This window comes from Biomphalaria glabrata, chromosome 13 (genome assembly GCF_947242115.1).
Source record: "Biomphalaria glabrata chromosome 13, xgBioGlab47.1, whole genome shotgun sequence".
NCBI classification, from domain to species: Eukaryota; Metazoa; Mollusca; class Gastropoda; family Planorbidae; genus Biomphalaria; species Biomphalaria glabrata.
Genome location: NC_074723.1, coordinates 34,092,138 through 34,116,085, shown reverse-complemented (window position 1 = coordinate 34,116,085; position 23,948 = coordinate 34,092,138). Strand labels below are relative to the sequence as shown.

At 37.1% G+C, this 23,948-nt stretch overlaps 1 protein-coding gene across 1 annotated transcript in view; it reads left to right on the top strand.

Moving 5' to 3' along the window:
• LOC106062876 (urease subunit alpha-like) overlaps positions 1–22,470 on the top strand; it is a 42,958-nt gene extending 20,488 nt beyond the window's left edge. Inside the window, exons 16-25 of the mRNA XM_056008717.1 lie at positions 4,173–4,254; positions 4,583–4,713; positions 5,261–5,374; positions 6,370–6,484; positions 6,657–6,746; positions 9,777–9,875; positions 10,846–10,945; positions 16,890–16,996; positions 19,161–19,284; positions 20,785–22,470. Coding sequence (XP_055864692.1) covers positions 4,173–4,254; positions 4,583–4,713; positions 5,261–5,374; positions 6,370–6,484; positions 6,657–6,746; positions 9,777–9,875; positions 10,846–10,945; positions 16,890–16,996; positions 19,161–19,284; positions 20,785–20,900 — 1,078 coding nt within the window. The 3' untranslated portion in view covers positions 20,901–22,470. The remainder of the gene's footprint in view (positions 1–4,172; positions 4,255–4,582; positions 4,714–5,260; positions 5,375–6,369; positions 6,485–6,656; positions 6,747–9,776; positions 9,876–10,845; positions 10,946–16,889; positions 16,997–19,160; positions 19,285–20,784) is intronic.
• The last annotated feature ends 1,478 nt before the right edge of the window (positions 22,471–23,948 follow it).

Here is a 23,948-nt window from a genome sequence, read left to right as displayed (position 1 = left end):
ACGACCCCTCTCCTAACGACCCCTCTCCTAACGACCTCATTTCTTATGCTTAACATGAATATCTGTCACCTGATGCACATACCTTGCCGTGGTGTGACAGCTTGAGTGCCTCAATGACCCTCAGAGCTATACCGGCGGGAGCTCATCACTCCTGGCAGGTACTACCAAGCCGGACAGGTCTGTTAGGAAAGAGGCCAGACAAAAGGTGCATCCCCCTCCCCGGGACACAGGGGTTGTGCGATAGGCTAACAACCTGTCCATGGAAAAAAAAAGTGTTATAGAAACCAGAACAAAAGCACAAACACTAAACATTGTCAGAGGCGAAAGTAGAGCTCCACAAAGGAGACTTATGAAGCTATGCAGGGAAAGTCGAACGAATCCTGTGAGGCCGACCACTCTACTTAAACCAATGAAAAAGAAACACTTCCTTATTCAGAAGGCAGCATTTAACTTGGGAACATGGAATGTCCGCACTTTACTAGAACCAGGTAGATGTGCACAAACTGCCAAGGAAATGGCCAACTACAAACTACAGATCCTGGGAATGAGTGAAGTTCGATGGAACACATTCGGTGAAACAAGACTGCAATCAGGAGAAACCCTTCTCTTCTCTGGAAAGGAAAAAGAAGATGACTTACATGAAAATGGTGTAGCACTACTACTAAACAAGGAAGCTTTCAAAAGTCTTTTAGAATGGGAACCAGTTTCAGAACGAATAATTAGAGCCAAATTTTTGGCTAAGTTCAAAAATGTTCACATCATTATGTGCTATGCTCCCACCAACCTTGCAAGTGATACTGACAAAAATACATTCTATGACCAACTGCAAAGTATAGTTGACAAAATACCTACAAGATATGTTTTGATCGTCATGGGAGACTTGAATGCTAAAGTGGGAAGTGACAACAGAGAGAGAGAGAAAAGTATGGGCACCCATGGACTTGGCACCATAAACGAAAATGGAGAAATGTTTGCACATTTAATGAATTAGTGATAGGAGGCAGCATTTTCCCCCACAAAAAATGCCACAAAGTGACATGGGTTTCACCAGACAATAAAACAGAGAATCAAATCGACCACATTACCATACGACGGAACTGGAGAAGCACATTACTAGATGTACGAAACAGAAGAGGAGCAGATATTGGCTCAGACCACCACCTAGTTGTTGCCAAACTAAAAATGAAGCTGGCCAGCAATAAAACAGAAAGAAACAAAAGGAAAAGATTTGACCTAGACAAGCTCAACAACACACAGATTAAAAAGGAATTCCAACTATCCCTTCAAAATAGATTTGCTGTGCTACAACTAGATGAGGCCAAACAAAGCGTCGATAAATCTTGGCAAAATTTCAAAGAAATTATTACTGAAACAAGCAATGAAGTACTAAGCCTTAACCCTAAGAAGAAAAAACAGTGGATTAGTGACGAGACATGGAAATTAATCGAAGAAAGGAAATGCGCTAAACAGGCAGTTAACCTAGCAAAAACAAGAAACCACAAGCAACAATCAAAACAAGACTACCAAGCAGTTTCACAGAAAGTCACCAAAATGCTTAGACAAGACAAACGATCATTTTACAATAATCTGGCAGAACAGGCAGAAGAAGCAGCAGGTAAAGGAGATATAAAACAACTATACAAAATCACCAAACTTCTCAGTACCAAAAAGGCTAATTGCAATGTTCCAGTCCGAAACAAATACGGAAAACTACTTTCTTCAATAAATGAACAACTTGAAAGATGGAAAGAATATTTTCAAGAAGTGCTCAATAGACCTAAACCACGAAATCCACCAGATCTAAATGCAGGACCAACACTAGACATAAACATGGAAGAAATAACAAAAGAAGAAATAAGGAATGCACTCAAACAAATGAAGAAAGGTAAAGCAGCTGGAATTGACAACATACCACCCGAAGTCCTAAAAGAAGGAGGAAGTGAAATAGTTGACCAAATGCACAAACTATTCAACAAAATTTGTTTAACAGAAACACCTCCGGGTGAGTGGAAAAAGGGCTTGCTAATTAAAATACCAAAGAGTGGAGATCTATCACAATGTGAGAAATGGCGAGGCATCACTTTGCTGTCAGTACCAAGCAAGATCTTAAGCAGAATCCTACTAAACAGAATAAAGGGAGCATGTGATGAACACCTAAGGGAAGAACAGGCCGGATTCAGAAAAGGGAGATCTTGTGCTGACCAAATAGCTACACTCAGGATAATTGTAGAACAATGTGTCGAATGGCAATCTCCTCTCTATGCAACTTTTGTTGACTTTGAAAAAGCTTTTGATAGTGTCGACAGAGAATCTATCTGGACTGTAATGAGACATTATGGGATCCCCAATAAAATAATAACCATAATCAAGAACCTTTATGATGGTTTCACCTGCCAAGTAACCCACTGTGGCAAGCTGTCAGAGGAATTTCCAGTCACAACAGGAGTCAAACAGGGATGTCTTCTTTCACCACTCCTGTTCCTTCTAGTACTGGATTGGGTCACAAAAGAAGCCTACTCTAACGCAGGGAAAGGAATCCAATGGACTCTCACACAAAAGCTGGAAAATCTGGAATTCGCTGATGACATAGCCCTATTATCACACAGACTACAGGATATGCAAGAAAAGGTCACAGCTTTAAGCGAAGTAGGAAAAAGAGTAGGCCTCAAAATAAACCACCAAAAAACTAAAGTACTTAAAGTAAACAATAAACAAAGTGGAGACATAGTATTGGATTCTCAGACAATAGACCAAGTAGAAAATTTTATATACCTTGGGAGTGTAGTCAGTATATCAGGTGGAACAGATGAAGACATTAAACGCCGTATAAATCTAGCACGTCAGACATTTACACAGCTAAAACCAACCTGGAAATCTCCTTACATCTCAAACAAGACTAAACTAAGAATCTTTAATTCTAATGTCAAGGCTGTCCTACTGTATGGTTCTGAAACATGGAGAACAACTGAAGCCACAACAAAAAAAATACAGACCTTCATCAACAGATGCCAGAGAAATATCCTAAAAATACACTGGTATGACAAAGTAGAAAACACCAAACTGTGGGAGATGAGTGGACAGAAAAATATAGAAGTGCAGATCTTAGAGAGGAAGTGGAGATGGATTGGTCACACCCTTAGAAAAGATACCAGCAACAGAGCTAGGCAGGCCATAGAGTGGAACCCCCAGGGAACAAGACGCAGAGGAAGACCAAAAAGAACATGGCGACGCAGTGTACTTGAAGAAGCAGAGAAGACCGGGAAGAGCTGGGACACCATCAAAAAGCTAGCAAGAGACCGTGGAGAGTGGCGTGTTTATGTCGAGGCCCTATGTTCCACGAGGAACTCAAAGGAATGATGATGATGATGAACATGAATATGATCTAATGACGATCACGCCCAATTTTAGAAGTAGCTCGAATGTCACGTTTCACTATCAATCTATTTCGTCCTATCTTAGCCTTATTATGAGCTGCGCTTTATTTTTTGTTGCTTCTACTACAAAGAATAATTCACAGTAAACGCTAAGAGAATGCATTCTGGAGGTCAGGTTATAAGAAACTGTTGTCGTCCAATAGGAGCAGGGGCGGACTGGCTATATGGGCGTTTGGGCAAATGCCTGGTAGGCCGGTACCCAACTGGGCCGGTAGGGCCACCTAAAGGGCCTTATGAATGACACTATAGAAAGTGTTGCGTTAAATTTTTTAATGTTTTATACTATTCTCTTCGTGTTTAAAAAAAACAACCTTTTGCAGGCTCTATACTTTGATTAATACTAATTTAATCTAACACATTTTCCCGAAATAATGCAATAACCAATATTCGTTAGCAGGGCTACTTTAGGCGTCATCCTTTTAGGGCTTACCCACTTGGCGATGAAAAAGCAACATAAGGCCTATATATTTCTTACTTATGAAGATTCATTGTATGCATGAGTTTAGTTATCGATACACTAGGTAGACCTAGAATTGGATGCCCCTAGTATGATATAACCCGAATTGTATAGAAATGCCCGGGTCGATCTTAACACCCAGTCCGCCCCTGAATGGGGTGGCTGTAATTTGATAAGGTGGTAATTAGGGAGAAGCAGTGACCGAAAGTTTATGACTTTTTTCACTTCTTCAGAAAGATGATTAATAAAATTTCAAAAACTGAACAATTCCTTTTCTGTAGGTTGAAACTGCATGAAGACTGGGGAAGCACCCCAGCCGCCATTCACACTTGTTTAAATGCTGCAGAGAAAGCTGATATTCAGGTAATTTTTGTTGTGTGAAGATGATTTTTCAGATTTAAAAAAAAGTAATATTTATTAACAAAATTTCAGCTTGTTTACTGATTGGGTGTGGGAGGAAAAACGTGTACAACAATGTGTAATAAACATTTCTTGTTCACATTTCTTGTTCACATTTCTTGTTCACATTTCTATTTCACATTTCTTTTAACGGTTGTTTTTTTTTTTTTATGGCTAAAAGAATTTTTATTAAAATAAAGTTTTTGATCCAATCTTTTTTAATGTAATTGGAAGGTTATAATTTTTATTTTTTTAATAATATAATATTACAAATTATAAACCTGTGTTCTAGGTCATGATTCACACCGACACACTGAATGAGTCTGCTTGTGTAGAAACAACTGTCAGCGCCTTCAAAGGGCGCACCATACATACTTACCATACAGAGGGAGCAGGGGGCGGACATGCTCCAGATATTATAAAGTAAGTCCAAAAAAATGCAAATTGTAATTATATTTTCAGTCCTTAGCGTAGTGTTTTAAATTTAAGTTTATTGTTCCGTTACACAAGGTGTAAAATGTAACGTTACGTAATGTTTAAAGTGAAATTGAAATATTTATTCCAAGTTCTATTCAAATTTCATTTTGTTTCAAAATAAATAAATCGTTACAAGCTCAGCATAAATCATATCTGTGGGAATTCTTCATAGTGCGACTATAACTGGGTGTCCCAAAATTTGCTATGCAGTAAAGAATGTGTACGCAAAAAATATGTACGCAAAATATGGTTGCTTTGGTAGACACTTCCTCACTGTGATAAAAATGTGCTGGTTTTATTCAACCAGATTTACACCAAAAACAAAACAGCCAAATCTCACATAACTAATTGCTCGAGCATAAGTAACAGAGGACACATACTTCACGTTCACTGTAACCCTTCTGACACCAAATATTATTATATTGATAATAAACTAGAAGAATATTTCTGAGGCATGTGCAATTTATCTCAACACTACACATTTGACCCTAAGGGTTTGTGGTCACAAGAATGTGTTGCCATCGTCTACCAATCCAACACGACCATACACAGTCAACACGCTGGATGAACACCTGGATATGCTGATGGTGTGCCACCATTTGGACAAGTAAGTGAAATACTTGCTGTGAACTAACTTTGCATAATAGTGTACATCTTTTACGTGAAAAAAAAAAGATAACAATTAAACAAAATATAATAGTTAAATAATGGGTAAATGTTGGCGGTTGTTAACTTCCATAATCAAACTTCAGGTGGACAACTAAACCGCTATAGGCGTATTGTATCTTAATTTATAAAGCTTGAAAGAACTTTAAAAAAAATTCTTTGAGAACAGAGCTAAATAAAACCTTGTTTTTAACAATATATAAACAAATTCAACTTGAGATGAAATGGGACTAGTACAATTTTGTACAGATCTATCTCACACTAAAAACACGTCTTTACACTCAGGTATCAAGGATTCGTCTGGCAGCTTACGACAGTGCCGCTAATCTTACATCATTCCCATAGCATAGCCACTAAATAAACGTTAACTTCTTCTCTCAATTTCACCATAGCAACACACACACTCACACACTCACTCTCACACACACTCACTCTCACACACACTCACTCTCACACTCACTCACTCACACACACACACACACTCACTCACTCACTATAAAAGTAGGGGTAATAATTACAAGATATATATTTAGGTACATAGTTCTATTATACAGTCCGTCCATCGTGGTTCGATGATGACCACTTTAGTCATCCAGAGGGCTGAGGGCTTTGCACTGGGGTTTTGCGCCTCCTCATGGGGCTGGTGAGACCTATGTGAGCCCGGAATGTTTAGCTGCACACTGGGCAGGTTATTCCAGTTGGAGATAGTGTCATTGGCCTTGCTTTTCTTCTCTGGCGATTTTCTTCTGCCAGCGTTGTTCTCTTTTCCTCTGAAATTTGTGCCCCAGTTTTCACAGCGTGACGCTATGATGCTCTGTCATGTGTCTCTGTCTCCCAGGTGGCTGGTTTAATGTTGAAGGCTTTCAGACAAGCTTTGAAAGTTTCCCTTGTATGAGTGTATACATTTTTTTTTCTTTTCTTTTCATTTTTCTCCAGAAATTTAAAAGAAGATCTTGCTTTTGCTGAATCCAGAATACGAGCCGAGACCATAGCTGCTGAAGACATCTTACATGATCTAGGGGCAATAAGCATGATGGGGTCTGATTCTCAGGTTGTCTTTCCTGTCTGGTTTTTTAAATAGAAACATATACCAATGTATTCATTTCAGTCGATTTATCGTTATTTGTGTTTTTTTTTAAACTTACTTAGGACATAAATATATGGAATTATTCCCTTAAATTGTGCAATAATTATTATTATTATTAAATTATTATTATATTCAGGCCATGGGGCGCATAGGTGAAGTCATAACACGTACCTGGCAGACAGCAGACAAGATGAAACTGTTTAGAGGAAGACTCTGTGATGAGAAGGTTGGATACACCTCTGTGATAATGCTTTTTTTTTACATTATATCAATTCCATGTTTCAATGTTTTACATGTTTCGGATGTTCGTTTCATATTCTGAAGATAATTACATCTTAGCCCAAATCTTCCGCCGAACGACGAGGGATGGCAGAGGGCAGGGTTCAAACCCGGGACATTCGTGAGACCGATGGTTATTCCTGATCGCGTTCCAAACGATCAGGAAGTTATCCATCAGTCTATAAATAAACATTTTGATCTGTTTGTTTTTTTTTGAAGTATGAAGCTATGAAAACAAAGCACAGAATAAAAATACACAGTGAAAACCAATTTTAGAACAAATGGGTAGCTTACTCATAAAGTATATATACACAAAAATTATAAATACAGAATTTCACTCAAAGCATTTGGAGAACGGATGTAATACTCTTTCTATCAACACCCACATGTAAGAATTAATTGTTTCAATTGTATTTAAAGAAGATGCAATGCCGGGTTGATAAGTATCACTAGGTGTTAAGAAGTGGATCAAAAGGTCAACGGGGTATGAAAATATTCAAAAACCTCAAAAGTTCTTTTTAAAATAACATTATGAGCTTAAAAATGATGGATTGTGGTGACGATAATGGCGTCTGATACTTCTGCACTGTAATACCCCCTGCCATCCTGTATGAGTCTTGGGATATAACAATAACGTTGTCTTCAGTGGCGTCACTAAGGGGGTGCAGCCTGGACCGGGTGACACCCGCTAGGGGGGTGACACCCAAGTAAAAAAAAAGAACTTTGTGAATAACAGACAATTAATAAAAAACGAAAGTGGCCAAATATTGAAACATGTTAGCCACAATTAATAAAAAGATCTATATACTTTTTTTTTTCATTTGGACTAAACATATTTTTTTAATAAAATTCTATCAAAAAGGTTTAACATGTTACTTCATATTTAACTTTCAGATGTTACCAGCTGCATGTATGTATATGAACACAGCTTTGATTTAAAACAACGTTTTAAATGTGTCTATTGTATTTGTAGCAAGCACCGTAATATCAGGATGCCAACCAATAGTCACTGTTTAATAAAGGGCGACATTCTTGGGGCATAAAATATGTAATTTATGTACAATTTCTAGACTAGGAAACTAAATAATTGGTCATTTAGATTTCTGAAAAAGATTTTATTTCATTTTTCTGTAAAAGAAGCTCTAGCCAAGATGAAGGAAAGTTACAATGTTTCAGTCGAATGATATAATTGAATATTTTAGGGGATTTTTCTTCTAGGCTAGTGCCAAGAATGGTTCTGATGCTTCCTAACGGGAACGATTTAGTCACTTACCTGCAAACAAACTGCATTCTTTTGTTGTCAACTATTTGTATTGAAATAGAAATGTGTGACTTCATTTAATGTCTGGTTGAAAAACAAATTTCGCAATGGGAATATTATAAGACGTTTGAAGAATTCATCTGGATTAGGAAATTGGAAAACGAGGGCATTGGGCTAGAAATACTATTGGAAAGGAAGTCCTTGCTTGTATTGATGTAAAGAAGAAAAACAATGGAAGGAAATATTGCACGGACTGTTTCTATAAAAGCAGAATATTTGACATACCGACCATAATAACAACGAGTTTTGTTATAGGTGTAGTTTAATTGGGAATTTGACGACACTATACATAGACTATTTTATTGGATGGCTGCCTGGTCGTGCGGTTTGCGCGCTGGACTGTCGTTCGGATTTATCGACGGTCGAGGGTTCAAATCCTGCCCGCTCCCATCCCCCGTCGTCCTGCGGGAGGTTTGGACTAGGACGTAAACTATCTTCAACTCTGAAGGAACATCCGAAACATGTAAAACATTTAACAAACAAAAACAAAAATCTATTTTAGACGGAACTAGGGAATTATGGGATATTAACTGAATAAGGAATGATGGGATAGGTTCACGGTTAAGATTAATAGAAGAACGACTCACTCCTCTTTAATGGCGAGACATCAATTTTAGTAGTACTGTTGACATTTGGACTGTGCCCCTTCGTTTTGGATTCAATATTATTTATCAAGTTATATACCGTTTTATCAAGTCAATTATACAATTTACTATGTGTTGTTTGGTTGAAAGCGAACTCCATGATTTATTAAGAAAGACTTCATTATGGACCTAGATCTACTTTATAATTATTACTAAAACAACCACAACAGACTTTAGGAAATAAAGAATTTCCATGAGATAATGGAAATGATATCCAGACCAAACTCACAACTGAAAGTATATCTGTAATTTTTAAAAAGTTTATAAATTTTTTTTTAGCAAACTATGTAGGTCTTGATGTATGAATGACTAGTAAGCACCATTGTATTTTGTTTGACAACACACATGGTTTAGCACACATAAAATAGATTATATTGATCAGATTTAGAAATACGATATTAAGAGAGACAAAAAAAGTTGATCAACATAATTATATCTGAAAATGTCTTTTAAAAAAGGGTAATTTACTTATGGCTGCATTGTTGCATAGTTGAACTATATTTTAAAGTTAATGTCTTTGACTCCAAAGATAAAGGATGAGTGCACAGTTTGACATGACTACGTGAACCCTGTGAACTGTAGTTAAATTGTAATACATAATTGAATTTTAAAATTTAACAGGACTCTCATTTTTATCAAATAACGTAGATAACTTTTAACTATTATGTAGTACAGTGCAAAAAAAACAAACAAACAAAGAAAAAAAAGATTTTTTTTAAAGGGAGGGGTGGGGAGGGGGGACACGCTGAGGTGACCGCAGCGGGCGACACCCACCCTAGTATCGCCACCGATTGTCATCACTGAAAGACAGTCTGATACGTTGATAACAATACATTCAAAATATAAAATGTATAGGCTTAAAATTCACAGAAGTGACAAAATGTTTATGCAAATTACAAAAACCTTTTCAACCTTATAATATAAGGAATATATTATTTAGACAAAATAAATTCTTTTTAATTGTCAAGAATCTTCTTGGTGATACTAACTCACGTTTCACTTTTCTCTTAAGGGTGACAATGACAATTTGAGAGTGAAGAGATATGTGGCAAAGTACACTATCAACCCAGCCATAGCACATGGCATTGATGAGTTAGTCGGATCAGTGAAGGTAAAACAAACGCTTATTTGTTATTTAGTGTAAAAATATTTAACATTCTATTCTATACTTATAAATGATAAGTTTTATATATGTCTGCTGTGGAAAATTGGTTTGAGTCCCAAAAAGCCCGCTGAGTCTTGGAACGCATGAGGCGCCCTGATCGCACTTCCTCGTGGTGGAGGCTGTCCAGGCCTGAGCAAGCTATTATAGCACAGTGCAGGACAGGCCATTGTCCTGTTGGCTCATATTTCTGACGGCTATGGCCAAATTTCGATTCACAATGCCCCCGCTGAGGGGAAGAAGAGGAAACCGTGCCTCGTATTCTGTTTGACTGCCCCAGACTTGCTGATCTCCGCCTCGACAGGTCTGGAAAACCAAAAATTCTCGACCTGTATGGCGACATTCATGCACTACGCAAGACAGCAGGTCTTCTGTCCAGGGCTTTTGCAAGAGAGGATTTGAGCCTCCCAAGCCCTAACTCAATTGGAGTTTGATGATGATGTATATGTCTGTATGTTCAATCAGTAATAATGAAAAATAAGACCCGTGAACATATTCGGCACCTCTGTGGTTTCCGTCACCTCTAAGCCTCGACGTTTTGTCGAAAGCCGTAGCTGCTTTGGTGCAACCGCTTTCGCGCAGCCGCTTTCGCGCTAGATACTCTGACGATAATTATAACAATACACACATCTTTTAATAATAAACATTGATTTTTCATTATACTATATTATATATATATATATATATATATATATATATATATATATATATATATATATATATATATATATATATATATATATAGTCTACATTCAATCCCACTTTTTTACGCCCCCCCACCTCGAAAGTTTAAAAAAAATTATTATGAAACCGACTTTGACCTTCACTCTTATTCATCAACTGAATAGTAAGGGTCTAGTTGTTTACTTTCTTGTTCACTGACTTAACTTTTTTTTTGTTGTTGTTTTCATGTGGCCAGGTTGGCAAGCTTGCAGATTTAGTTCTATGGAGTCCAGCATTTTTCGGCGCCAAGTGTGAAATGATACTGAAGGGAGGTCAGATAGCCTGGGCACAAATGGGTAAGTCTGGACACATGGGCTTAAGTATCAAGAAGTAATTTTGTCAGTGTGTGTGTGGGGGGGGGGGCGAGATGAATAAAATTAACCGAAAAGCAACTGAGGCTCGAGTTAATATCCGACGAAGACTAGTTCCTTTCATAATTGCAAAGCGTATATGAACTTACACTCTGTCTGTCTGTCTGGGACAAATCTTGTACTCGTTATTTCCCCCCACTCCCCATTCTCGTGTCAAGTGGAAACTTTGCACAATTGTTCATTATCGATGAGATAATTCATAAAACAGAAATCAATCCAATAATGTACCAATCAGTTAATTAATTAGTCTAAATTATTTTTTTAATATAGAAATGGGAGATACATCAAGCAGTATTGATAGATGACAGTAATCGTGCGTTGTTTAAATTATATATTTTTTATATATTTTAATTGAACTGAATAGCGTTCACTGATCGTCAAGAGGAAACACAATCAATTTGTTCCCCTCTATAAAGAGAATTGGATCAGAGTGCAGTGAAAATAACTTAGTATGGAGCTATGGAGACGCAGCCGGATATAAGCAATTACATTAGATTCCATTTCCACCCACCGAACAGGTTCTAATTTTTTCATCATGCTCCGGCTATAATTAAAAAAAACAGAAATGGAAAAGTGGTTTGAGTGCTGGGACAGGTCCCGCTTAAGGCCTGTGGAGTCAGGGAGCTCACAATGCGCGCTGACCGCATTTCACCGTGGTGAGGGCTGTCCAGGCTAGAGCAAGCTATTATAGCACAGTTCAGGTCAGGCCACTGTCCTGCTGGCTCATATTTCTCACGGCTATTGCCAAATTTTGATTCACGGTGCCCCCGCTGCAGGGAAGAAGAGGAAACAGTATCTCATATTCTGTTTGAGTGCCCCAGATTTGCTGATCTCCATCTGGACAGGTCTGGGAAACCAAAAATTCTCGACCTGTATGGCGACATTTATGCACTACGCAAGACAGCAGGGTTTCTGTCCAGGGCTTTTGCAAGAGAGGATTTGAGCCTCTCAAGCCCTCACTCAAATGGAGTTTGATGAGATGATGATTTCTGAAAGAATTCTACAAGCCTCTAACAGAACGATGGGAGTTGAAATCGGTTAGAATTCGAAATCGGTACTACACTGACGATGACCCCAACAGGCCCTCCGAAGGAAATAATAGGGCCCCATTTATTTGGGTACGCGTGGGGCACTTCGCCCGCATTACGAATACATTGAAATACGTACGCAAGATGCATAATTGATTTTCCCTTCTGTTCAGACCGGATTGGGGTCCTGTTTGTCCCTCTTGGCGTCTGCTTGATCTGAGCCTCGTTCCTAGCAACCTAAGGCGTGGGCCCGGTTTCAGAAATGCGAGGTTGGGCCCCCATAAGGTAGGTTGATAGTAACCGTACCCAGTCTGAGCCTCACTGTAATCGAATTCCCTGGGCAACAAAAACAAGGTTCTGATTGAATGTTTAAAATCAACTTCACAGAAGACGAAAATGTGTGAAGATCGTGGATTGTCCAACTCAGTATAAGGTCCACTGGGATGTCGAGATAAATATATAAGTACGAATTTCTAAAAAAAAAAATTAGTAATATCATTGATGGAGTCGAAATTTAGGAATCTTATATCCCACATGAGGTCGGCAATTCGTGGGCGGTTGTAATACCAACCATTATAATACTTTTTTAAGGGAGAATATGCTTTTTTTTTTTTTTTAAAGGAAACCTCAGAATTTGCGCTATTCAGTTTTAGCTTTATCATCATAGGAATCCTTGGGCTTTATGCCTCTTTTCTTTGCCTCTTTTTTGGGCTTTATATGCCTCTTTTATGGGCCATCTTGCCTCTTTTGTGGGCTTTTTTTTTTTTTTTTTTTTTTTTTTTTTTTATTATTATTTTATTTTTTTATTTTTTTTATTAATATGTTTTTATTTGTAAGTTATGCTTTAAGAAAGTTTTTGGACTTATAGAAGTACGCTTAAAGACTAATAAAACTGAATTTTTCTGTTTACTTATAACATTAATTTATGTATCTAAACTAGCTTATAGCACCGTAATATTTTTAAAATATCACTATAAAAAACATAATTTACATACTTAAGTCTCCTTTTCAGACATTGTGTGGATGATGTTGAGACATGCTTACAATTGATATTTAATATTATTATTGTTTAACAATGTAACACATAAGTATAGAGCTGGAGCGACAGTACAAGAGTTACCATTCTTTGAGTTCATATTACTCTAACTAAAGTAATTAGGTTTACTTTGTCATCTCGCTTGTTTGATCTCTCTCTCTCTACCGGCAATACAATATAATAGCTATTCGTTTAGTGATATTTATATATTATTGAAAGGTTGTTTGTCTGCTGTGACTTGAAATGGTGCTGTGTGTTTTAGCGAGTTTTCATTATTCTTGCTCTGGGAGAAAGGCGTGTCATACGAAAAATGACCAGCTCCTCTACCAAAAAGCGAAAGCCACCTTAACCTGCGATATTTCTGGACAGGGGTGTCTCTCCAAAATTAGGCTCCCCAGTCACAGTGTTGCAGATGAACCAGGTGTCACTCTACGACTTAAGGAGGCCAACATGATTCTAGATATTACTTAACTGATTAGAATATGTCCACACAACCAGCATCAGAAATAAATAAACAAGGCCTTTTTAAAATAATATATCATCTTATTCACTAAAGAAGCGCACGGTCATCTGCAAATCAAATTTATAAATTAAACACGAATTTTTTTTTATTAATCACTCCTGCAATAGTTGCTATGTCCATTAATCTGTCTCTAAGCCATTTCCGTCCTATGTTTTTAATGTACCGTAGCGTCGCTAAAGAAGGTCTCCGATTAGTCCCGAAATCTATGTGTCTAACATATTGAGTCCTTACAATATATTTATATGGGTAAATTGAGAATGTGTGTGTTGAAACTGTGTGTTGAAACTGTTGTCTAGAGCTGGGGTCGGCAACCTACGGCTCGCGAGCCACATGCGGCTCTTTGGATGTGAAGCTGCGGCTCTTTAGTTCCATACGCAAATATTATTTATTTTATCGAAAATATTTTTTTGTTAAGTTATGAATCGTTTAACGAAGATTAGGCACTGATTCTATCTCTCAACCACTTGTACTCGCTTTTTACCACACAAGCTTCGTCACCTTCGACAGTCCGTCGGATTTTCCTATGAAGGTTTTAATTCGCTTTCTACGCCAGACGAATTGGTATCTTCACCACTCGCTTTGGGTGAGACGTATAGTTTGTTGTTTTAAGTCAATGAGTTAGAAGCGATTATCTTCTCAAAGATAGAAGCAATGTACAAGTAATGCTAATATGGCGAGCTTTGCGGTACCACTAGAAATTGCACAAAAAGGCAAACCATTTACAGATGATGAGTATGTCAAAGACTGCTTCCTACGAGCACCTGAAGAACTGTATCGTGATTTCAATAACGAACCAGATATCTTGAAAAAAAAAATCGAAAGGTTTGCCACTACCCACTAAAACAGTACAAGATAGAATAGCTCAATTGTCTTCAAATGTAACATATTTGCAGGTGGGAAAATTCCACATTCTTCTTTCTTATCTCTTGCTATACATGAGTCTTACGACATAAAAGACACGGCGCAAGTTGCCCATTTTGTCAGATATGTCTTCTAAAAGGCCCAAGAGAAGAGCTTCTAGGATTGCTACTGCTCTCGTGGCAAACTAAAGGAGATGATGTAGCGCATGCCGTGCAAAAATACCTTGCATACATTAAGCTCGATTTAAATAAAATATTTTCAAAAGTAACAGATAGAGCCGGAAGAATGATAGGAAAAAGTAAAGGGGCAACAACGATTCTTCGGAGCAAAATACACCACAAAAATCTTACGTTTCACTGAATAATACATCACTAAGCGCTGTGTCCAAACATTTGGTAATCAAGATTGTTAACAGCATCTTGTCAAAAGCACCATCATTAGTTAAATGAATTCTTAAAGGAAATGTAGACTCAGTATTCCGACTTCATTCTTTCCAATAAAATGCAAGGGCTTTCCATAGGTTGAAACGTTTTTCTTTGTGCTTGAAGGAAATAAATACATTTCTAAATGACAAAGGCATTAATCTCCCTAAATTAGAGAACGATAAATGGTTGCTAGGATTCTACTTTATGGTGGATATATCAAAGAAATTAAATGAGCTGAATCTAAAACTGCAAGGAAAGTAAAAATCCAGCTGATGTTTTGGTGGAAGAATTGTTTTGGTTTGAAGAAAAAAAATCTTTCTGAGAAGATATTTAGAGCGGCTGGTTACTTCATTTTCAATGTCTAAAGCAGTATCGCGATAAAATCAGTGCAACTTTTGACACGAATTACTTCAGCACAGTTATAAAAAAAATCTGAGATGAATTTTTTGACAGATTTGAGCAGTTCAAAACCAACAAAACTATTAGGGCATTCCTGGTACACGATCTCAACTCAAATAGTAACGAAATCCACATTGATTCATTTAGAATTGATACTGGATCTCTAGAAATGTAATTGATCGATTTAAAAAGTAAAGTTTTGTGGGATAAAAAATTTACAGACTTGAAAATCAAGTTGGAAGAATTGGAGGTCCAGACATTTTTGTACGTAACACAACAAAAGTGGACAGCTTTAAAAGGAATGCCGAGAGTTGATGAGTTGAATAGTCGTGTTTGAAACTAAAAAACTAGTTATGACCGAAATGTATCCAAACTTTCTAAAACCAAAGCCATCGCTCCCATTGACTTTGTTTACTCAATTTTGTTATTGAAGTACAAGTTAGGATTGTAAGTAAATGTTTAACTGCTTTGGTTGTTTTTTTTTAATTTATAAATAATTATCTTATAATGCCATTATATATATATATATATATATATATATATATATATATATATATATATATATATATATATATATATATATATATATATATATATATATTATCTAATTTGTTGCAAAAACACTAATTATAAAGGAATAAAAAGTATAGTTGTTGTTGTGTGAGTGCTTATTGTGCTTAAATGTTGTGGCTCTTTAAAACTTTAAAATTGTGTAAATTCTATTTTTTGGCTCTTCCGACTCAAAAGGTTGCCGACCCCTGGTCTAGAGCGGCAGATTGTGGAACTTCGAACGTTCGTAAACAAAGCATTTCAATTCTTACAGCCAACACACACACACCCAGCTTTACTAAAGCCCGTTTGGGCCTGTATTCATAGTGGGTCCTGGAGCAATGAGCCCCTTCGCGTTTTACGTCATCGCCTTACAACCCGTGAACTGTACAGAAGACGTTAATTATACATCGACATAAAGCACTCGATGACTAGACGTAAAATCCTAGGGAAAAATATGTTTTGTTTTGTCAAATGTTTCACATGTTTCGGATGTTCCTTCAGAGTTGAAGATAGTTTACTTCCTAGTCCAAACCTCCCGCAGGACGACGGGGGATGGGAGCGGGCAGGAACCCTCGACCATCGATAAATCCGAACGACAGTCCAGCGCACAAACCGCACGACCAGGCAGCCATCCATATATACAAAGATGTGCTGGATTCTTGTGTATTCCAGTAAGTGTAACCACCCCTTATTACATATTTTCTTACTATTGAATGCCAGCCATTCCATGACTTTTGTATGATGAAGCATCGCGAACCGGTTGGTTATCTATCAAAGGGGGAGGGGGGGGCGCTCGATTTTTAAGTCCCAACTCGAGCTGAGTTTTGTTTGCCGAGAGCCTAAAGGCAGTGCGATAACCATGTCCCAGGTACAACCTACCCTACTGGCACTAAAAGGGTAAAGGGGACCAGAGTGAACTGAGCATGCTATTTACATAAAGGTTTCGCTATATGAAAGCAATTTTGATAAAAATGAGTAACTCTTCCAGTTTCTTTGTGGATTGTATTTGTGTTTATCGACATCTTTACTAACTCTACATCTGCAGGCTTGCCGAACGCTTCAATTCCAACGCCTGAACCAGTGAAGCAGAGGAAGATGTTTGGAGCCTATGGCAAAGCTGTGGGGCCACAGTCGTATGTCTTTACCAATAAAGTTAGTAAACATGATCTTATCGTTCCATAAACTTTATACATAATTTCAATCTTCTTAACTCTTTCAATGCGAATTATTTCGATCGAGAATATAAAGTTTTTCGGAATGAACAAATGTTCATCGATTTATCGATGGTCCCGGGTTCCCGGGTTCAAACCCTGCCCGCTCCCATCCCCCGTCGTCCTGCGGGAGGTTTGGGCTAGGAAGTAAACTATCTTCAACTCTGAAGGAACATCCGAAACATTGTAAAACAAAACAAAACATATTAAAAAATCACATAACTAAATACATATCATTGCTTTTAATCTCATAAAAGATGAACAAATGCATTAAGAACTTGTAATATTTACAATCTTTCAGGTCGCGTGAAATAAACTAAAAAACACTAACCTTAACCATTACTATAATGTTGTCTTTTTTTTTTTAACGTGTTGGTACTGCATTGAATTTACTATTAGAGCAAAAAACAATCACTCCCAATTCAACTGCCATGTGATTACTTATATCTTTATTAGGCATAATGTAACTAGTTGGGGTCCACATTCAGTAAGTAAAACTAAAGTTCCCCTTTTAGATCTATAGGGCAGATGATGTTAAGATCATCTGTTTATTTGGCCAACGGTTAACTAGCAGGGTGTTATGTGGCCAGCACAACGACCAACCGCCTTTACTAAAGTAAGGTACCCATTAGAGTTGGGTGGTCTCAGGGGCGCCCTAAACATCCCAGGACTTAAAATCAGTCTTCACCGAGATTCGAACACAGGACCCCAGGTTCGGAAGCCAAGCGCTTAACCAATCAGCCACCGCGCCCCCACTTTCAAAAAGGGAGACTACTTAAAAAATTGTTAAAACATAGTTCTTAGAGTGGAGTTATTCACCATGTCTAGAGTTAACAGAAGAAAACGTTGACTTTGCGTGATTATGTCCTATCCATGTATTCAAGGGTCAAGCGCTTAACCACTCAGCCACCGCGGCCCCACTTGCAATAAGAGAGACTACTTACAAATTTTTAAAACATAATTCTTAGAGTGGAGTTATTCACCATGTCTAGAGTTAACAGAAGAAAACGTTGATTATGTCCTATCCATGTATTCATGGGTCAATCTACTTAAGTGTGTTAATTAGTGACATAATCTTTGCTAAGGCCTTAGTGTACCTGGCTGATCGAGGCAACTGATTCTATTTCTATAGCTGCCTTTCGTTGATAGATATATAGATATTGATTTAATATTTTGTTTGAAAGCTACTTAAATTCTTCTGATTTTTCGTGTCTTTCCATAATCTTCTTATCACTTTCATTGCGTTACTTCATATCTCCCCAAACGTTGTACGAAACTATTGATAGCTTTACATTCTCACCTATTATTTCGTTGCTATTAGCAACTAAACCTATTTCTCAGCTTCCCTCTTCTTTGTTGAAAAATTGTTTTTGTACGCATGCGTGTTTGTTTGTTTTTGGTCTCGTGTGTTTCCATTTCATTTAAATTAAAACAAAGTTCCTCTTTCAGACCTTGCAATGTATAGGGCAGATGATGTTAAAGTCATCTGTTTCTCTGACCAATAATTAACGAGCAATGTTTTGTGTGGCCAACACATAGACCAACAGCCTTTACTTTCGCCTACTAAAGTCAGGTACCTTTTAGAGGTGGGTTGACTCAGGGGTGCCCTAAAAATCCTTAACTTCAAAATCCCAGTCTTCATTGAGATTCTAACTCAAAAGCCCTAGTTTCAGAAGCCATGCGCTTTCCATTCAGCCACTGCCCCCCTAACCATTAAATAAAAAGTAAAGTAAAGTTCCCCTTTCAGACCTTGTGGTCCACCCAGCTATAATGGGTACCTGACATTAGTTAGGGAAAAGTAAAGGTCACCTGTTTCTGTGGCCTACGGTTAACGAGGGTGTCATGTGGCCAGCACAACGACCAACCTTTACTTTTCCCTAACTAATGTCAAGTACCCATTATAGCTGGGTGGACTCAGAAGCGCCCTTAGATCCCAAAATTAAAAATCCCAGTCTTCACCAGGATTCGAACCCCTGTCCCTGGTTCGGAAGCCAAGCGCTTTACCGCTCAGCCACCGCACCTCCAATACCATTAGATATAATAATAGTATTCTTTAAAAAGTGATCACATATAAAATGTACATGACGTTTTCTATCTTTGACCAGGTGTCTGCAGAGGAGAAAACAGTGGAGAGTTATGGGCTGACCAAGAACATTTATCCCGTCAGGAACTGTAGAAACATCAGCAAAGATGACATGATCCTCAACCACTTCTGTCCACAACTTGAAGGTGAAACTAAAATGTATAATTTAGTGTGCGATCTGTAAATATAGTTTTATATACCACTTCCACTTTTATTGTTTTTGATGGTCAATGGCAGGGCCGTCTTAGGCCACTGCAACCTATGCGGCCGCAGTGGGCCCCGCACTTTCATAGGCCCCGCACGAATATTGATCTAAATCTATCTCAACCTCTTAAAAACAAAAAAAAACAAAAGCGATATTTTGCTAGTCGATAGTAATCTAAAAATCAGATCTGAATGTTTATCGGCTTTTTGTTGGTAGACTACTATCTACTGTAGATGGCTCGTAGAGATAATTTGACAGTGATTTTGTAATTAGTATGAAAAATATGAATAAAATACAATGACGAATTTATTTTCTTACAAAATCTTAATTTTCACATATTATCCTTAACCCCGAATAGGCCCCGCGAAATCCGTTTCGCATAGGGCCCCGCAATCTGTAGGACCGGCCCTGGTCAATGGTAAACCAAACATTGTTGAAAAAAAAAAAACTACTTTAGAATTGGTACACAACATTATATAAGTAATACGCTATTGTCTTTTCAAATAGATAAAAATGGAAGCTTCTTATAATATGATCTTCAATTACAGTGTCCGCTGTGATCAAGCTGAAAACGCTACTTTTTAGTTTTTTTCTACTACATTGTTGTCATTGTTATGTTGGAGCGTTCACATGACTAGACCAATATATGAGATGAACTGTGCAATAGTTTCCAAATCAGGGATCTCTCCAAATAGGTTTCCTTCTATAAGGGTATTTTGGGGCCAGTGTCTTGTTCAACTTCTACCAAGTAAGAAGCCGGAAAGCAGCCAACAACTTAGATTATGCAGACTATAAAATTGAAATCTGCTTTAGTTACCAGAATTTGTGGTCTCCTTTTTCAGATATTGGTTGAAGTTCCTGGTATGTGGATATTTCAAAAAGCTGTCTTTGTAGTAGTATAGATTCATCTGTGATTGGGATCTATGAGTTTGTACACGCTTTAAAAGGTTCAATGCTCAGCAGAGAATATCCAAGTGGAGAATGTCTTCAAATCTTTGGTTTAGTTTATCATAGAGTAATACGTAATATAAATATTAAACAGTACTGAGTGTGGAGTTCTTTATCTGATTGAATAAACTGGCTTTTAGCGAAGAAATTGCTTTAATTGTGTACATTTTTCATCGTTCTGCATACCCCCTAAGTTCCTCTTGCCGATCCATTGAGGTCCGAGGACCACAGTTTGGGAACCACTGGTCTAGATAATATTGTCTGTCTAAACTACCGCCTCCTTTTTAAGTCCGAAGACATGCTAAGTACTGTGTATTGTTAGCATAATGGCACTTTTGGTGTGTATACATTAATCTTGATTGAATACATTTTATCTTCTCTTAAGTATGGTAGTTAATTTCTGTTATTTAAAATGTTAATCTGAATCTAATTTTATTAGATTCACTTCTAGTATGATATTTACCGTAATACATTCATCTATTTCATCCCACAGTTGACCCTCAGAGCTATACTGTAAACATCACAAAAAATGGAGACAAGAAATCGGAGACACTTCTCTGTCCCCCAGCGTCAAGACTTTCATTGGCTCAAAGATACTTCCTGTTCTAAGTATCACGGGAAATGTATTTGAAATGTCTATATTTATTGTTAAACTAACCGTTGCCCATGTTGTATTAGTGTAAGAAAGAAAGAGAAAAAGTGGCAAGTAAAGGTATTTATTTGCAACATAGAAGAGTGACCCATCACATCATTTATGTAATCAGTACTTTCAATGTGAGACCAATCGTTATAAAAGGCCTCAACTCTGATCTGCAACGTCACAACCTGTGGGCTGTTGAGACCAATGGCTCGTTGCCACATCCTGGCGAGCTATTGGTTTAAGTTGACGACAGGTTGTGACGTTGCAGTTCTGTGCTGAGATCATTCTATAACTAATGCTTTCGTTCAGTGCAAGTTCTCAGAATATGAAAACAAACTAGGATTTGATTTAATATAGTCCATTCTTTTACTTTGTTTTACTTTGTTTTACTTTGTTTTACTACATCTGGCACATTTTTAGCTACTTTTTAAGCCACTATTTTGAACTTAAAAAAATACATTTTTATCACATTTTAATATGAATTTTAGCTCAGAAAATCATGTCCTGTATGATTTTAATAAATTAAGTCATAATTTTATTTGGTATTATGTATACGAAAGCACATGTAAGCTATGCTTTTTGAAAAATATTTTTTTCCTTAAGAAATCAATCATTTATTGTAAGGACACTCATATGATCAAAGTTCTTTTCTTTATCGCACTAAAATGATAGATTATTTATATTTTGTCCTTTAATTGTTGTATAAGGTTTAAATAAGCATGTATCTTTTTAAAGTGGATATTTTATGTTCATTGATGAAGATTCTTAATTGCTAAAATAAAACGATGATATTAGCATACATAGTAATTATAGTAACGTGATAGAGAGAATAAAATTTAATTTCCCTGGAAAGTCATTCGAACCTGTACATTGAAACGATGAATAATGAACACAAGATTTTAATTTTGATTTTATATTTTATTTCTACAAGTGTGAAATTTGTTCATAACTCGCTACAATGTATAAACATATAAAATAAAGTAATAAAAATAATGTGTGGTTGTGTTTATGCAATACTACAAGGTTTCAAAGGCGTGGTGGCTGAATAGTCAAGCGCTTGGGTAATGAAGTGGAGAGTCCTGGGCTCGAATCCTGGTAAGACTGTGGATTTTCAATTTCAGGATCTTTAGGGCGCCAGCCTCTAAGTCCATCCAGCTCTAATGAGTATCTGACATTAAATAAGGAAAAGTAAATGCAGTTGGTCTTTGATTTGTGTCCTGGGTTCAAATCCTGGTGAAGACTGGGATTTTTTAATTTCGGGATATTAAGGGCGCATTTGAGTCCACCCAGGTCTAATGGGTACCTGATTCCCAGTCATTTCTTCCCCAATCATTTCATCCTCGGTCACTTTCATCCCCGGTCACTTAATACCCTGGTCATTTCATCCCCTGGTCATTACATCCAGTGATTCAACAAATAATAATTGTAAAAAGTATGAAATTAACTATATTTCATTTATTTAATTTTTATTTACATGACAAAAGTGACACATTAAAAAAATATAATTTAATGTCTTTAAAATAAAAAAAAATTAACATCTATAGATATAGAGGTACACATTGTTTTTGTGTGTTAATCGAATTCAATAAGATAGGCTATTGTTTGTTGTTTGTTTGTAGGCTATTGTTTGTTGTTTGTTTATAAAATGTTTTACATGTTTCGGATGTTCCTTCAGAGTTGAAGATAATTACTTTCTAGTCCAAGCCTCCCGCAATACGACGGGGGATGGGAGCGGGCAAGGTTTGAACCCTGGACCATCGATAAATCTGAACGACAGTCCAGCGCGCAAACCGCACGACCAGGCGGTCAATGTTCTTCCTTTAACGTTGTTCAATGCCACAATTTATAACTATAATGTTATAAGAAGGATTACAACAAAGCGTATGAATGCGATATGAATCGGTGATATTGAATCAGCTCAAGAGGAAGGCTGACGTGGGCGTTTATAAGCATAAATCAAACGTTATATCATGGTTTGAAATGATACGCTCATATTCAAGAAAAAAATGATTGACAAATAAAGATAAAATGAAAGATGACGGTCAGGAGATAAGTTATCAGCGGCATGATTATAAGTATTGAAATCGTTCTCATCTCTCAATCCATCACACATTGGCCTTTGATCATTACATCACGGCTATATGCGCCGGCTAATATTGACATTCCTACACCAAATAAAAACAATATAAAATGCAGACCCATCTTTACAATATATCTTCTTATTTACATATATACTTCACTGGCACAAAGACTAATTGAAAAAAGCATCGCATATCACTCGAATATAGCTCTTGAAGAGCTTTTTCATGAAAGATGCCTTTCCAAAACACTGTTGATTCTTAAGGGCAACCTGCACACATTAAACCACTGTTACATCAGATCTGAACGAAGTGGTCGTCTCCTTTCCATTAGGACTAAAACGAAAAGATTTAAAAACTCCTTTATCCCACTATCGGTCAGAGTGTTACAAGATCATCTGTCGTCATCGAGAAGTTCATAGAAGTCAAATTCATAAAACGCTGGTTGTGAATGTGTATGTATTTTCGTGTGTGAATGTTGTTCGAATTTTTTCATCTATACTGTTATTGTAAAGTAGTTACACTGATGCTGTCAATTGAAGACAAACTGATTTTCCATTTGATTGGATCAATAAAATTATCTTATCTCTCTTATCTTATATTACTTCATTTCTCAACAAGTATGAAGAATGTAGGGGAACACTATAAACACTAAAAAAACATGTCAAACATATCAAACAAGCATTCTAAATGAACATATTCATATATTATATAAAATGAGAACTAAAAAAATCTAAGCATAAGCAGAAGTACACAAAATATTTTATCTGGGATGAAATGACCGGAAATGAGGTGACCGGGAATGAGATGACCATCACCGGGTACCTGAAATTAAATAGGGAAATGTAAATGGGGTTGGTTGTTGTGCTGGCCACGACAACCTCGTTAACCGTAGGCAACAGAAACAAAGATGACCTTTAAATCATCTGCCGAAAGAAC